Source organism: Macaca thibetana, chromosome 1, assembly GCF_024542745.1.
Source record: "Macaca thibetana thibetana isolate TM-01 chromosome 1, ASM2454274v1, whole genome shotgun sequence".
Taxonomy (NCBI): domain Eukaryota; kingdom Metazoa; phylum Chordata; class Mammalia; order Primates; family Cercopithecidae; genus Macaca; species Macaca thibetana.
The window spans coordinates 3,741,581-3,757,881 of record NC_065578.1 but is presented as its reverse complement, the minus strand read 5'-3'; the positions used below and the strand labels follow the sequence as shown (position 1 = coordinate 3,757,881).

Sequence of the window (16,301 nt, the reverse complement as noted above, 5' to 3'; positions counted from 1 at the left end):
GGATCCCCGCCATGAGGCCCAGACATGGTACAGCGCGCACTGAGAGGGCTTGGGGAACTGTGAATTATGTCATCACACACACCCAGGGCCTCCCAAACAAAAGGGGCCCCAGAACCTTAGAGCGGGAGAACAGATGGGATGGCCGCAGGGACATGGGCTGGGAATGAGCTCGTGGCACTCCGCTACGGATCACAGTCCTGAGCACAACCCAGCAAACGTATTCGGTGAACGCTCAGAGCTCCTGAGGAAGCCACAGCATCTGAGGTCTGCAGCCTGGGAAGCGACTCACAACCAGGAAGCCAACTCTAAACTCTGGGCTGCTTGCTGAGTACGCACCCCCCTCACAGGTGAGCTCTGGCAGGGCTTGTCAAGCCACTGGGTCTCCTTCCATGGCTCCCTCTCTCTGAGCTGATGGAAAGTATCTTTGGAGCTTTGCTACAACTATTAAACACCACTGCAAAAGACACAAAAGCAGTTCAATAAGTCTCAATCTGCTTCTCCCTCTTGGGGGGGGAAAAGAGCTCCACATACAGCTCAGTTCCAACGCAGAAGTAAATAACCGAGCCCAGACTTCGCCTCAGGGGCCAGAGCTAAGAAAGCCCACCCAACCCCCACCCCCCGCCCAGCAAGTTAGACTGCATCTCTCCCATGGTGCAGGCCAGGCCTTCTGCCACCCCAGCTGGAGGCTCAGTGTATACCTGTCCTAACCAGGCTCCAAGCTCGGCAGCAAGACACCCAGTGCTCACCTGGGGAGCCATGGAGTGGCTTGCAAGCAAAGATGAAGGGCTGTCTTGAAAGAAAAAGTCCATTTCCAGACCTTGAACTTGCAACCCTTTGGCTCTGAGTCCCCAGGTGCCCATTGTGATGCGAAACCACCCAGACCCTCTGGGCACAGGCCTCCTTCTCTGGCCAGGAGACAGCAGTAACAAGACAGCTCTCCCATCAGGATCCCAAATAGGTGACAGCTCATCCTTAAAGGCACACTTACAGAAAATCTCCTGTGCTAACATCGAAGGGGGAAAAACAAAAGGTCAAACTTCAAAAGAACCAACAGAACTGTTTCCTAAAGCAAAATCCCAAGATCCGGCTGGAGGATGCTTGATAGGAACTGTTTTAGTAAATTTCAAACCAAAAGAGAGGTTTCTTTCCAAGATATTTGCTCTCCTCTCCCTTTATCAAAATGTACTCATCTTTTAATCTAGCAACTTAGCAATAAAAAAAAAATGTCTGTTCAAATAAGTTGCCATCAGGAATCAAGTGGCAGATGGCAGCTCAGGAAGCAGGTCAGAGCTGAAGACCAGCCACTGGCCAGGGTGGGGACCCGTCTGGTCATTCACAAGGCCTCGGAGGTCTTGCTGAGACCTGGGACAGTCCGGGGCAGAGCAGGGGATGGCAGGCCTGCAGGGCACCTGGATCAGGGTCATTCCTGCAAAGCTGTCCTCGCTCCATTTTGCCGACATCCCAAAACAGTCCAAGCCTAAACCTTATCTAGCCCAAGCACACTTATCGATTCAGGCCAGGCCAATATCCAACACCCAACACAATCGGTTCCATGATTAACCTTTGAAGCCCACAGCAAGATCGGCCACTGCGAGAAGGGAAGCTAATAATAACATCTAACAATGTTCACCAGATGTGTTACACAGGATTCACCTCTGGGTGCAGAATCGGCTCATAAATCAAGGGTCGCTAGAAAACACTTGTCGTCCCCGTCCCCTTCCGATTTCTCAAAATCAGGACACGCACTAGATCCTCCCTCCCTTCGCCTCACTCCCCGCGCAGCTTTATCCAGGAGTGGGGGCGGCTCAAGCAGCCGGCTAACAACTACTGGCCTTTTCGTCCCCAACGCGGGAGCGCAGTGCATCCCAGTGGACAAACTCGAGAACCGCACGTTGCTCTCCGCCTCCACCTCTGTCCTCCCCGCTCGCGGTTCCAACCCGGGACCCAAAGACACGAGCTCCGTGAATGCCCGGCAGGAGGGCGAGGGCTCAGAGGCAGCCTGCCCAGCCAAAAGGACAGCTGTGCTCTGGTGGGCCCTGGGCCACCCCAGGCTGAAGCCGGAGAAGCCCAAGAACCCCGGCGGGCTGGCAAAGTTTGCCGAGAAGGGTCTTTCTGGACACCCCCACCGCGGGCTCTAGGCTCGAACCCCCTGTTCCACCTGGCCCTGGAGTCCCAGACACAGACAAGCCCCAGGAGCGCCGGCGGGCGTGTGTGCGTGTGTGTTTACAGAGGGGTGGCCGCCGGCGCTCCCCAAGAGCCCCAGCTCTCCCGCCCCAGCTGCCAGCCAGCTGTGGGCGTCCGTCGGGCCCGGAGGTCACCCGCAAACAGCTGGGTCGGCAGCTGGAAGCCTAAGAGGCCCCTGCTCAGCCCCGGGGCCCCGAGAAAGAAGGGCGGGCGGAGTGGCTGTTCGCCTCTGGTTTCCTCCAACTCCGCCTGCGAAGCTCTCGCTGGGAGCCTGGAGCTTTAGCTTTCCCCAGCAGCCCCGGCCCCCGCGCCCGCCGCGCCCAGCAGCCCGCGCCTCGCCCCGGGCCCCGGGGAGGAGGCGCGCCGGGGCAGCCGGCCAGGACACTGCGCTGCTGGCGCCTGGAGCTGCGGGCGCGCCCGGCCGGCCCCACTGCCAGGGTTGCTGGGGCGGGCGCCGCTGCCCGGACCCCGGACGCGCGGAGCCCTGGAGACCCGGCCGCTCCCCGCCGGGGCCGCCGCGCTCCAGGCTCCGGGATCAGGGCGGGCGCCCCTATCCGGTTCCCGGTGCACCCCGTTGCCCGCTTGCGGGAAGCAAAGAGGGGTCCCTTGATTTGCAACAGAGAGGAAAGCGCCGCTTCCGCCCAGCCCGGCACCCACGCGCCCAAACGCACCCGGCGCCGGCCGGGTCGCTCACCTGAGTCCTAAAAGCTGTTGAATCCACATGGTCACGTTTCGGGGAGCGGGGCCTCAGACCTGGCTCGCCCGGGCCATCTGCGCGGCGCCCGCGCCCGCTCGCTTCCGTCCCGCGGCGCCGGTCTCCGGCTCTCGGTCCGCCGCCTCCCGCCGCCCGCCGGCCGCGGGGCGCACAGCGAGTCAGAGCGCGGCCGCGCGGGACTCCATGCCGGCCGGCGCGCCGCCGCCGTTGGGGCGCATGGCTCAGGCGGGGCGGCCCGCGGGGGCGCACATCCTTCGGCCCGGGCGCGGGGCTCGCGGCCCCCTCCGCGGGCGGCACAGCGAAGGCGGCGGAGAGGCGGGGCGTGTTTCGGCGCTGTCGCCGCGCAGTCAGGGGGCTGGGGAGCTGCGGCTTCGCCCTCCGGGGCGGTGAAGAGGGAGGCCGGCGGCGCTGCCGCTCACGGTGCGTGTCTCCCGGCGCGCGGCTCTTGCCTCCAGTCGGAGCTCCACGCCGATGGGGCGGCGCTGATTAGGGTTTGGGGCGACGCGACGCGGGCGGACGCGGGTCCCCCCCGCGTTGCCGGGTCGGGGGGCTCTGCCAGAGGCTCCGCCGCCGATCGGCGCCACTCAAGTTGCCCGGGGGCTCCGTCTGAGCGCTCGCTCTGCAGACGGTCGCGGCCCGGAGGCTGGCAGGAGGCGGGCACGGGAGGCGCGCGGGGCGAGGGCGCCGTGGAGCGCGGGGCGTGGGGACGCGCGGCGGCGGCGCCGCGCGGAGGAGGCGCGCGGGGATCCCGGGGCCCCGCCGCCCGCGCCCACCGCGCCCGCCGCAGAGCCGCCCGCGCTGCTCGGCCGCCTCGCTCTTCGCGTCTGCCTCTCAGCGCGCTCGCCCCCGCCTCCCGGAGCCGGTCCCAACTCCGCCCGCCCGGCCCGGCTCACGTCACCCGCCTTCCCCGCCCCTCGAACGGGAGCTCGAGTCCCCGACCCGGCCCCGGCTCATGCTCGCCGTCCCACCTTGCGGGGGCCGGGGTCGCCGCGGGGCGGGGGCGTCGGAGGGCTGTGCCCAGCGAGGGCGACAGCGCAGGCGGGGGCTTCTTCAGCCCCCTTCCCCATTCCCGGTTGCGTCCCGGTCCCCACCTTGCGAAAGGCTCGAGAGAGGCCGCAGGCTCCGATTGGACCGCCAGGCGCCGCCGGATGGTGTTGCCAGGGTAACCGGATGGCATGCGAAGCCGTTCGAGGTTCCGACCCGGTTACCGGGGGCGCCCAGTGGACGCGGAGAGCTACTTTGGGGATGGGGCGGCACCGAGGAAGAACTGGGTGGGGGCGCATGGAGCAGGGGCTGTGCGAAAAGTTTCCTGGGGCGGAGCTGCGCCACGCGGGCCGCGCAGGAGCGTCTGTCCGAGGGTCCCCTGCGAGGGACTCCTCTGCTCGGCTGCGCGGGCTTCTGCGCTGATGAAGTCACCGCGTTCCGGGTCGGAGCTTCAGCGCTTCTGCCCGGAACCCAGCGAAGCCCAGTCCTATGCCTCTGATTACCCAACGGTCTCTCATCGTCCAGCGCAGCTGCTGCCTGGTCAGGCCCTTGCTCCGGAGGAGTCACTGGAAAGTTCCAGGGAATCTGGGCCTCCCAGACTCTCCACCGGCGTTTCACTGCTCATTCCCCATGCCAGGACTCCTCTGTGCCTACCTGGTTAGTCTGTATTTGCAAAAAAACAAAAACAAAAACAAACACACACACACACACACACACACACAAAAGGGGGGGGCACTTAAAGGAGGACAGACACTGGGTGGGGACCTTTCCCTGAGAGAAGTGACATGGGGCGGAATCCTCCACAGACCCGCTGACGCTTTGAGAAACCACGACAAAGCCCTGCTTTTAATCCTGTATAGGCTGAGGGCAGTGCCGAATCCGGACCTTGGAAAGGACGCTGGTGCCACCCTTCATCTGGGAAAGGTGCAAGGGGCAGGGGATACCAAACCGAGTCTTCGCTCTGCGCTCTGTGCAGGTGCTTGACCCAGGCCAGCTCTGGAATCTCCCCAGGCCATGCGAGAGCCGTGGGAGGGAGGTGGGGGGCGAGGGCGGGAAGCACTTCACAGGTGAGGCCTCCCTGGGAGGGGCAACCAGTGAGGGGGTGGAAGGGCAGAGCCTGGAGGACCATGGCTTGGGGCTCAGTCTCCCAGGAGGACCATGACTTGGGGCTTAGTCTCCCAGGAGAACCATAGCTTGGGGCTTAAGTCCCCCAAGCAGCCCTTTCACTCCCAGGCCTCCAGGATCTTTGCCAAGGGTCTTGAGGAGCCAGGCACAGGATTGGACTCTGCCCAGGCAGGAGGACGAAGACAGTGACTTCCCCACAAAGACTCCCAGGAGAGGGCCAGAGGCAGGGAGGTGTGGTGGCAGGAGTGCCAGCCTTGCCATGGGGAGACCAGGGGCCAGCGCTTGCTGAGTCGGGGTCCTGGCCGAGTTGTCTGGCCTCTCGGACCCTCGGTCTCCTCTTCTGTAAGATGTGGGGCCCACAGCCCCTGCCCGGGGAGGTGTTGGCAGGGCCCTATGAGGCCTCACGCACGGTGTGGCTACGGTCATCTGTGAGCCGGCCAGAGGATCAGAGAGGCAGCAGGGTGACTCAGCAGTTTCCCTGCCGGGCCGCCCCTGGGTCATCGTCCCCTAGAACCTCTCCCTGAGGGGTGTGAGGGAGCGGATCCCATTAACAGTCGGAGGAGACAGGGAGGTCCTGGAACCAGCGGGGCCCATGGCGGCGGGCGGGGAAGGAGGCGCCCGCAGTGCTGCCACCTAGCGGGATGAGGTGGCGGTGCTGCACCAGGGAGGCCCTTCCTGCAACCCGACTGGACCGGGAGGAGGCCGGCTTCGCAGAGGAGAGGCCAGGAGGGCAGGGAGGGACTCCGGACCGGACCCTGTCGGCTCCAGGAACCCCTTGGGCAGCCTTGTGGACACCTGCTAACCTCTCTCAGAATGCCTTCTAAATGCAGAGTTGAAAAAGCCCAGGATTATTAGGAAACCAATTATATGCAAATACATTATCAAAAGACTAATAAAAACAAATTTCTGACATAGCCGTACATATTTTTTATTAATACACTTAGTAAGCAATTGACTGATCTTAAATTACCTTCCTTTTGAAGTCCAGATATGCAGCAATAATATTCTGAGGTATCTGCAGCCATGGCAATGTGATATGAAAATGCCTGTGGTTTCTATGTTTGACGGTCACAGGCACCGTGCTCTGCCACCTCCATTTATAATGAAAGGAAATGCCAGGTTTCAGTTAGGGTTAAATAAAGATGCCAATTTTCCCCATCTGAGTTGAAAGACCCTTTGAATTCTATCCAAGTACCCTGGGAATCTCCGGGCAAAGAGAATAATAGAAGGAAGTGTTTCCTGAAAACCGAGATGGGAACAAGCTCTGCAGAAGTCTCCAGGTGAAGTCAGAACCTAAAGACCACAGCTGGTGCCTCAGTGAGTGAGGGCCTCTTCAGTCTATGGGGAGGGAGGATGCCCTCTGCCCCCACCCAGGCTCAAAATCATGATTTGGGACTAGGGTACACTGATTTCCTTTTTCTCTAGTGTAACTCAGGTCCACCTCTCTCCAAAAAGAGCAATCCGCCTATTATTCTTATTTATTATTATTACTTTTTTTTTTGAGATGGAGTCTCGCTCTGTCACCTGGGCTGGAGTGCAATGACGTGATCTCAGCTCACTGTAACCTCTGCCTCCCAGGTTCAAGTGATTCTCCTGTCTCAGCCTCCTGAGTAGCTGGGATTACAGGCATGCACCACGACGCCTGGCTAATTTTTGCATTTTTAATAGAGACGGGGTTTCACCATGTTGGTCAGCCAGGTCTAAAACTCCTGACCTCAGGTGATCCACCCACCTTGGCCTCCCAAAGTGCTGGGATTATAGGACTGAGCCACCGCGACTGGCCTATTATTATTTCGATGACAATATCATTGTCTTTTTTACAGACTGTAAAACAAAAAAACCTTAACTTGTATTTCAGCATTTCTAGAACTGGTTTTCTATACTTTGATGGCTCTCATATTCCTGACTGGTTCAGTTTTCTTCCCTTGGGGATTGGGAAGCTGTGTGTATGTCACTCCCACTCAACACACACACACACACACACACACACACACACACACACACACACACACACCTCCCAGCTTCGGCAGATACAAAAGGGAACTGTTCAGATGTCCATGCTGTTGAAAGTTCTTCTGGTCACCCTGCTAATTCTGGCCCCTTCTCCCTGCTGGGGGAAGTCCACAGCCTGGAACCCTGGGGAACCCCTGTGGTCTCCTCACCTAGTCCCCTCCCCTATTTTCCCAACAAAGGAGCCAGCAGGCCCCCGCAGGAGGTCCTCTTTGAAGCTCTCTGAGGCCATTTATGTAATGGCCTTCACAGACTTGACTATTTTTAAAACCCATCCAAAGCCAAATTGAGCTGCCATTGTTCATTTTTCTCCCAAGGAGGTAAATGTGTCTTAACCATGACATTTGATTAAGTAGCTAAGTTTGTGATTTTAAATGGAAGGGAAAATGCTGATTAAAATTATTATAAGTTTCTTGAAAGCATTCACAGGAGTATCTTCCCTGACGCTCCTATCTTCCTTGCTACCCCCTCCCAATAAAACTTGCAGGAAGCTCATGGTTGTCGGGGGCAGGGGGAATGACGCAAAGTCGCTTTTCCTTCTCAGGGAGGTTATATGCTGAAGATTTGGGGTTTCCTCCCCCTGGCACCTGAGTTGTTTCCTGGGTGAGGCTGCACACAGCTGCACTACATGTACCAGCTGAGTGCAAGGCAGAGACCAAGCCTTGGGGCAGAGGTGGGAGCCAAGGAGTTGTACTCCCACCAACAAAACGACTCACAGGACAATCATCCTGCAGCCCAGCAGCGGCCGGGCAAGAGAGAATGCCAGACCTGAACTGTCTGTTAAAGTGTACTGTGCATCAGAGAGAGGAAGAGGGGATTCCTGGGCTTGCTCTGAGCAAGTGATAGCCTCCTGGTGCAGAAGGAAAGAAGGCCATCTAAGAATTTGATCTGGCCCAGGATGGAGAAAAACTCTCATCTCAAGGCTTTTATGGATCTTCTGTGTCGACAGGTTTGCCTCTTCTCTTTAGATGGAAAGGGATGAAGAGAAAGAAGGTTAATAATCTAAATTGCAAAGTAAAGTGACAGGATTTGAAAGCAGTTCCCTGGCATTGCTGGGATTGGAAGGTCTGGAGTGGCAAATTAGAGAGAAGAGGGGAGTCCAAGAGTGGGGTCCACACCAGGGAAGCCCCAAAGGGGAGGGCCAGGGGGCTAAGGTGACCAGTGAAGCCCTTATGCTTTCTCATAACTGTGACTGGGACAAGAATCTCAGGTTTCAATGTTGCAGCTCTGTCCCCTTTTAGAAAACCTCCACGGAGCTCAGGCTTGTGCTGCAGGTGTCCGGAGGAGTGATGGAAGGGGTGTCTCTACTGTGGGGCAGCCAGAGGGGGAGGCCATAGTGGCCAGAGGAGCAAGAGGAAGAACTGGGACCCTCTGACTAACTTAGAAAGAGACTTAGGAAATAGGGCCTTCCTTCCTCATATTATAGAGGATTCTGGGCCTTGCATGTGGGACAAGAGGAGTAAATGCAGAAATTCACACAGTCCTCAGGATGGGACTTGAGATAAATAGTTTGGATTTAAGGGAAGGGGGAATTGGGGACATGAGAGAGTCAGGCACTTGGTTTCACGTAACATTGAGAGATAACATCACTAGCCCTGAAGGTCTGGTTCCACTAGTAGGAGAGGTGTGTGTACGCACTCATCTCGTTGACTGAGCCTTGAGTAAAGGAGATGGGAGTATGTACTCATCTTGTTGACTGAGTCCTGAGGAGAGGAGGTGAGAGTGTGTACTCGTCTTGTTGACTGAGCCCTGAGTATGGGAGGTGAGAGCTGCACTCATCTTGTTGACTGAGCCCTGAGTAGAGGAGGTGACAGTATGTACTCACCTTGTTGACTGAGCCCTGAGTAAAGGGGGTGAGAGCTGCACTCATCTTGTTGACTGAGCCCTGAGTAGAGGAGGTGACAGTATGTACTCACCTTGTTGACTGAGCCCTGAGTAAAGGGGATGAGAGCTGCACTCATCTTGTTGACTGAGGCCTGAGTAGAGGAGGTAAGAGTATGTACGCATCTTGTTGACTGAGCCCTGAGTAAAGGGGGTGAGAGCTGCACTCATCTTGTTGACTGAGCCCTGAGTATGGGAGGTGAGAGCTGCACTCATCTTGTTGACTAAGCCCTGAGTAGAGGAGGTGGGAGTATGTACTCATCTTGTTGACTGAGTCCTGAGTAGAGGGGGTGAGAGTATGTACTCATCTTGTTGACTGAGTCTTAAGTAGGGGAAGTGAGAGTATATACTCATCTTGCTGACTGAGCCCTGAGTACAGGAGGTAAGAACATGCACTCATCGTGTTGACTGAGCCTTAAGAGGGTAAAGAAAGTGCTAGTGAGTGAGGGTCATTGGGAACAATCAGGGCCTGGGAAGAGGAGCTCCCAAAATGGATGATGTGCAAGCAGGTAGAGCTGGAGGTCTGACCTGGGAGCAGCCGACCAGGGTCTGGAGACCATCAGCTCCATGCAGAAGTGGCAAAGCTGGACACCAGCTTTGAGCCTGGGCTACTGATGCCTCTTCCAAGTCAATTCATAAACCACATCAGCCAGCTCACACTAGATTATATTGCAACAACAAACAACCCCAAGAGTTGGCTTAACTCAACAAAGGTTGATTTCTTGTTCATGCTCACAAATTCCAACAGCTGGCATTTGCCCTGCTCCATACTGTCTTCATCCTGTGACCCAACCTGAAGGAGCTGCTCTTACCAGGGACACCCCAGTCACATAGCACAGGGCAAGGAATCATGGCAGATTCATGCCATAGCCCTTGCGGCTTCTCCTGGGAAGGGGCATATGTCACCTCCACTCACATTTCATTGGCAAAGCAAGTCACAGGGCCAGGCTGATGTTGGGTGGGGAGTAAGGAAGCATAGACCTCACACAAGGAGGACAGGGGACACTGCACATACAAGTCATACAATCTTCTACACTCATGGGCACCAACAACTCAAGAAGATAATTTGTATCTTGTTTTTCTCAGGCCCCTAAACTTGATAATGTCAGAATTTGTGAGAAAGAAAAATGCATGTTTCCCATGAAGGATGCTGAGTTTGCATCCCTTTCTCTGCCTCCAAAGCTCTGATCCATGAGGTAGACACCAGAGGCGGGGGCTTGTAAATCACATTGGGCTGTGGGAGTGATGGGTTCACCTCTAATTCTAAGATGGCTAGATAATGCATCTTTCAGGGTTGTGCTTCTGTCTAGAGGGGAGAGCTGTGATCATTCTATAAAAGTCCTCAAGAGGTAGGTTAATAGGCATGTTTAATAGTAGAGTAGGGTGACTATAATCAACAATAATTTACTGTACATTTTTAAATAGCTAAAAGAAAAGCACTGGAAAGTTTCCAACATGAAGAAAAGATAAATGGTCAAGCAAATGGATATTCCAATTACCCTGATTTGATCATTATGCATTATATACATGAATCAAAATATCACACATACCTTCAAAATATGTACAAACATTATGTGCCAATAAAAAGTCATCACCATCATTACCATCACCATCATCATTATCTCCATTATCATCACCCTCCTCATCACCACCATCATCACCATCACTACCAGCATCACCACCATCATCACCACCACAATCAACACCACCACCCTCATCACCACCACCACCACTACAATCACCATCACCACCATCACCACCACCACCACCACCACCATTATCATTGTCACCACCACCATGACCATCACCATCACAACCTCATCACCATCACAACCACTATTATCATCACTATCACTATCACCACCATCACCATCATTATGACCACCATCATTACAACCATGACCATCACCACCATCACCACCACCACCATTATCATTGTCACCACCACCACCATCATTATCACCACCACCATGACCATCACCATCACAACCTCCTCACCATCACAACCACCATCATCATCACTATCACTGTCACCACCATCACCATCATTACGACCACCATTACTACAACCATGACCACCACCACCATCACAACCATCACCATCAGAGCCACCATCGTCACCACCACCACCATCACCATCACACCATCAGCATTATTTTTTTTTAGAGTTTTGTTGGAATTCAGTATCTGCCAAGATACTCATTCTTAAAACATGAAAAAGCAGCTGACCCTCTTGTGGCCCCCTTTTTGGCCAGTCATTGCAGGACTTCATCTTCCCCAAGCAGCAGATCTGGTGGCATACAGGCCACTCACCACCAACGTAGAGGGTTACTGAGCAGAAAAGTCACTTCCTCTAGCAGTGCCCTGTCTGAGCTGCTGTCCTTGGACTGGAAGAAGCTTCTGGAACATGCTGGGAAAGGAGGAAAACATTTCACTTATTGAGTGGCCTGATGCAGAACAGATACACACCTGGTTCACTCTACTTCAGCCTAAAACTCACCCTCGTCTATAAGCATCAGCCTCGGCAGGATGCATTTCACATTTGTGATCTCATTTAACCTCCACAAAGACCCAGAAGGGTTGGTAACATTAGCATACCCGGGCCTACTATTTAAAAAATTTAACACCCATGCAGCCCAGGCACTGAAGTGGAGGCCGGCCACAGACAGAGCCAGGCAATCACTGGCTTTTCCTTAGACAGAGAGATGGTTCCTAGGAGAGGAAGCTCCAGGCTGGGGTCCAGGCTATGACCCAACCGGTGTTCAGGTATTCAGTTTTGCAACATCCACCATGGCTACCTGATCAAGTGAGCATATGTCAGAGGAGCCTTCAGCTGGGAAGGGCTGACAAGTGACCCAGACTTGACTTGCCCAATGCCGAGGCCTCCTTTAGTACCTCCCATGGAGGACACTTGAGACAAAGTCACAGCTCAGTCCATTTATTTCCCACACTCTGACTACGCCGTGCAGGGGAGCCCCTGGCAGGCAGCATGTGTTCAAGGCAGTGGTAGCCAAATGCTACAAATTGCTGTCCTGATGGTTATTTTCCTACATACAGTAGAGCTGATCCCTGCACAATGCTGGTCCTGAGTTTCACCTTTGATATTGCGCTGATGTGCAAATGTCCACTTTTGTTTTATTTGATGGAACATGGCTAATTGCTAAGAATGTGACATGCTGCCGCTGACCATCCAATGTTCATTCTCCTCTTCTTCCTTACTAACAAAACTGCGGTGGTGGTGGTGAGGGGTGGGAGGGGATATAAAAAATGTGCCAAGCCAAGAGTTTATGTTTGCAAACCTCTCTTATACCTAGGGTGGATCGTAACACGGTTGTGGCCAATGATGTGTAAGCAGAAGTTGTTTGATGTGACTTCTGGCAAAGCTCTTAAGGAGAGGACTGACCCGTTACCACGTATCTTTTGCCTTCCTTGTCCTTAGTCCTGGCTGGGACGCAGATGAGATGCAAAAGGTGGAGAAGCCGTGTTGTCATCATGTAGTAACAGATTTGAGGGTAGAAGCTGCACTCTGATAATACCAGGGAAAAATAATACCAGTAGTCCAGGGCCCTGAGACATCACAGATGTCCATTTGAACCCCAAATTGCCTGTCTCCAGATTCGCTATCAGGCAATAAAAGGAAATCTTTCATTAGTTTAAGCTGTAGTTTGCTCCAGTTTTCTATAACTTTTGGCCAGCTATAATCCTAAATTGACAGAGGGAGCAAGTGCTTATCTGCAAAGCAGTTAAAACCCAAACACAGGCCTTCATTTCTTCAGGGTTCTAATTTTTCTAGGGAACAATCTTACCTACTACTACTAAAAGTTATACTCGGCCAGGGACGGTGACTCACGCCTGTAATCTCAGCACTTTGGAAGGTCCAGGCAGGTGGGTCACCTGAGGTCAGGGATTCAAGACCAGCCTGGCCAACGTGGTGAAACCCCATCTCTATTAAAAATACAAAAATTAGCCAGGCATGATGGTGCATGCCTGCAGTCCCAGCTACTCGGGAGGCTGAGGCAGGAGAATAGCTTGATCCAGGAGGCAGAGGTTGCAGTAAGCCAAGATTGCACCACTCCACTCCAGCTTGGGCAACAGAGTGAGACTCTGTCTCAAAAAAAAAAAAAAAAAAAAAAAAAAAAAAAAAAGTCGTAATCACAGAGGAAGACTAAGATAAATGTAGAATCAAAGGGCTACATAGAAACATAAATATAACATGTGAGTTTTAAGCTAAACCTTCACATTATCCCTTATACATTTTTATCTACACCTATTTCACCGAAGCTCAAAGTCATATTATTGGCTGAGATTTGCATTGGGATGGGGTGGTGAAGCTAAGAAATTCGTCATCCCTTTGTTCCAGTGCTGCTGGACTTTTCACTGAGTGAAGAAGTAAATGCTGAGTCTCCCAGGAGGCTGACTCCTCCTGGCTCTGGGTGTGCATTCTGATGAAGATTCTTAATTGTAGGCACCAACAGAAGGCTCGTGAGAGGGCAACATGGATCTCCGTGTCTGAGCAGATGTTTAGATGCTGAATCAGGCCCAAGGCTTCCCAAATGAACTCAAGGAGTTTCTTTTTCCCAAGCTATAGAAAGTGGCAATAGCAATCCAGGGTCTGCACTGGGGAGGAGCACTGCCAGGACACGTCCCTCCCTGCCGTTGCCCCCACCCCCAGGACACGTCCCTCCTTGCCATCCCACCTGCCACCACACAGGACACATCCCTCCCTGCCATCCTGCCCCCTTCCCAGGACACGTCCCTCCCTGCCATCCTGCCCCCTTCCCAGGACACGTCCCTCCCTGCCATCCCACCTGCCACCACACAGGACACATCCCTCCTTGCCATCCCATCCCCCTTCCCAGGACACATCCCTCCCTGACATCCCATCCCCCCCAACAAGTCTCTCCCTGCCACCCCCCTAACCCCCATCAGGACACATCCTTCCCTGCCATCCCACCCCCTTCCCAGGACACGTCCCTCCCTGCCATCCTGCCCCCTTCCCAGGACACGTCCCTCCCTGCCATCCCACCTGCCACCACACAGGACACATCCCTCCTTGCCATCCCATCCCCCTTCCCAGGACACATCCCTCCCTGACATCCCATCCCCCCCAACAAGTCTCTCCCTGCCACCCCCCTAACCCCCATCAGGACACATCCTTCCCTGCCATCCCACCCCCTTCCCAGGACACGTCCCTTCCTGCCATCCCGTCCCCTTCCCAGGACACATCCCTCCCTGCCATCCCGCCCCCTTCCCAGGACACATCTCTTCCTGCCATCCCACCCCCTTCCCAGGACACACAGGTCCATGAAATCAGCATAGACACTTGTATCAAGCAAGAGGAAGCATGTTACTCAGAAGAACACAATTTTTTGCTTTGTTTTTGTTTCTGGGTTTTGTTTTTGTTTTAGGAATTAAACAAATAATTTCAAGTTCTACCTCCACCTCCTACCAGCTGCATGATCTTAGACCAGTGACATCACCTCCCTGGCCGTGATTTTCACATCCAGAGAATGGGGTGGGGGGGAAAGAACCGTGCCTCAAGGACCAGGCTGAGGATGAACTATGAAAACCTGTCCTATTGGGCACTCTCAAACAGTCACCATTGTTGGTATGAGGCCCACTATCAGTGAAACTGATTGAAATTGATGTACACCTGAGGACAGCCATCAAGTGTCTATTAACTTAAGTTTTATGCAGCAAGCATTTATTGCACATGCTCTTGAGTCCCAGGTATGCTTTGGTAAATTAAACACCCTTTGTCCCTGCCCTCACAGGGTTTTCACAATATAGACAGATATGTAAGATATAAATGCACAATTGTTCATTGAAAATCTCTGAAGGCACTGGCTGACTGTTTTCTGTGGTTCTCAGCGCAATCACCACTCTTCCAAATTCTCTCCTGTTCTCAGGGGTTAGAAACCTGCAAACTACATTCCCTAGACTTCCTTGCCTGTAAGAGCAAAAAGATCCCATGTATGACTGTGAAATGATAGTGTCTGGATCCCAGAGGATAGTAGAATCAGAATGCAGGAAAGCCTGTGCCACAGCCACACATGTTCATGAGAATCATAATTTATTCAGTAGGAATTTAGTGAAGACTGATTGTACACAAGGTATTGCTAAATGATGTGCAGGATACAGAGATGCCTGCGCCTCTAAGAAACTTGATAGAAAAATAATGGCCCACACCCATTTGGGTTAACTTCTCTTTGAATAAAGCAGTCGGCAGTTTAGACCCACTCATTCTTCAATTCATTTACTCATTCATTTATCCAAAATTGATTGTGTGATGGCTGAATCCAACAAATGAGGTATCTACTCTCATATTATTTTCTATTGTGTTCCAGTGAATTTCAGCAAATATAGACCAGACAAACATCCCTTTGAAACTTGAACTTGGGGTGAGGGTCTGCTGAGATTGGGTTTTCTCCATGCCCAGATGCCTCTGATCAAATATCAAGTCCCAAAGATGCAGGTGAGAAAGTTATTAAGTGTTCTGGGATTGGGATATTGGAGATATTCATTAACCCTGGCTTGAGATGGGAAGAGGGGGCAGGTAGGTTTCTTTGCATAGTGTTTAGGAAGGCGATTGTCAATCTAGGAGAAGTGAGTTCCCCAGAGGGAAGGGGGCTCTTGGTCAGCAGGGTGACCCACATGTGTGGTCTGCCTGGAGCTGTGGTCCTTGGGTTCACGGTAGCCTCCTTGCACTCAAAGCACCCTAGCTTGAACAATAAATTCTACAGTCCATTCTGCAGTGAGGATTTTTGTTTCCTAGGGCTGCCGTAGGAGAAGATCACAGACTGGAGGTGTTACATGACAGAAATTCATCTTATCCCAGTTCCGGAGCCTGAAAATCCAAATCAAGGTGCTGGCAGGGTTGGATTCTCCTTGGGCTTCTCTCCTTGACTTGCAGGTGGCTGTCTTCTGGCTGTGTCCTCATGTGTCCCCAACTTCCCTGTGTGTGTGTGCATCCCTTATGTCTCTTCCTCTGCTCGTAAGAAACTAGCCCTATAGGACTAGGGCCACACTCCTATTACCTCATTTAACCTTAATTACCTCCTTCAGGGCCCTGTCTCCAAATATATTCAGTGGAGGTTTGGGGCTTCCGCACAGTAGTCTTTGGAGGCCACAGTTCTGTCCAGAACACAGTGACTCTGTCCACCAGGTCCCGCCACACCAATGGCTTTCAGCATTAGCCAGAGCCCCTCCCTGGGGATGTAAACCCACCTGGGGTGTTAAGAATGAGGAATGAAAGTCCACACATGTACACACATGTTAATAGCAGCATTATTTACAACAGTCAAACAGTGGACACACCCAAATGCCCGTCAGTGGATGATGGATCCATGCAAGCTGATTTTATCCAGACAGTGGCATCATGTTCTGTGGCCGGAAACAGGAG

General features: G+C 53.6%; 1 protein-coding gene across 1 annotated transcript in view; it reads right to left on the bottom strand.

Moving 5' to 3' along the window:
* Positions 1 to 3,072, bottom strand: part of AJAP1 (adherens junctions associated protein 1) — a 138,200-nt gene extending 135,128 nt beyond the window's left edge. Inside the window, exon 1 of the mRNA XM_050806634.1 lies at positions 2,879 to 3,072. Within this exon, the coding sequence (XP_050662591.1) occupies positions 2,879 to 2,907 (29 nt within the window). The 5' untranslated portion in view covers positions 2,908 to 3,072. The remainder of the gene's footprint in view (positions 1 to 2,878) is intronic.
* Between the last annotated feature and the right edge of the window lie 13,229 nt (positions 3,073 to 16,301).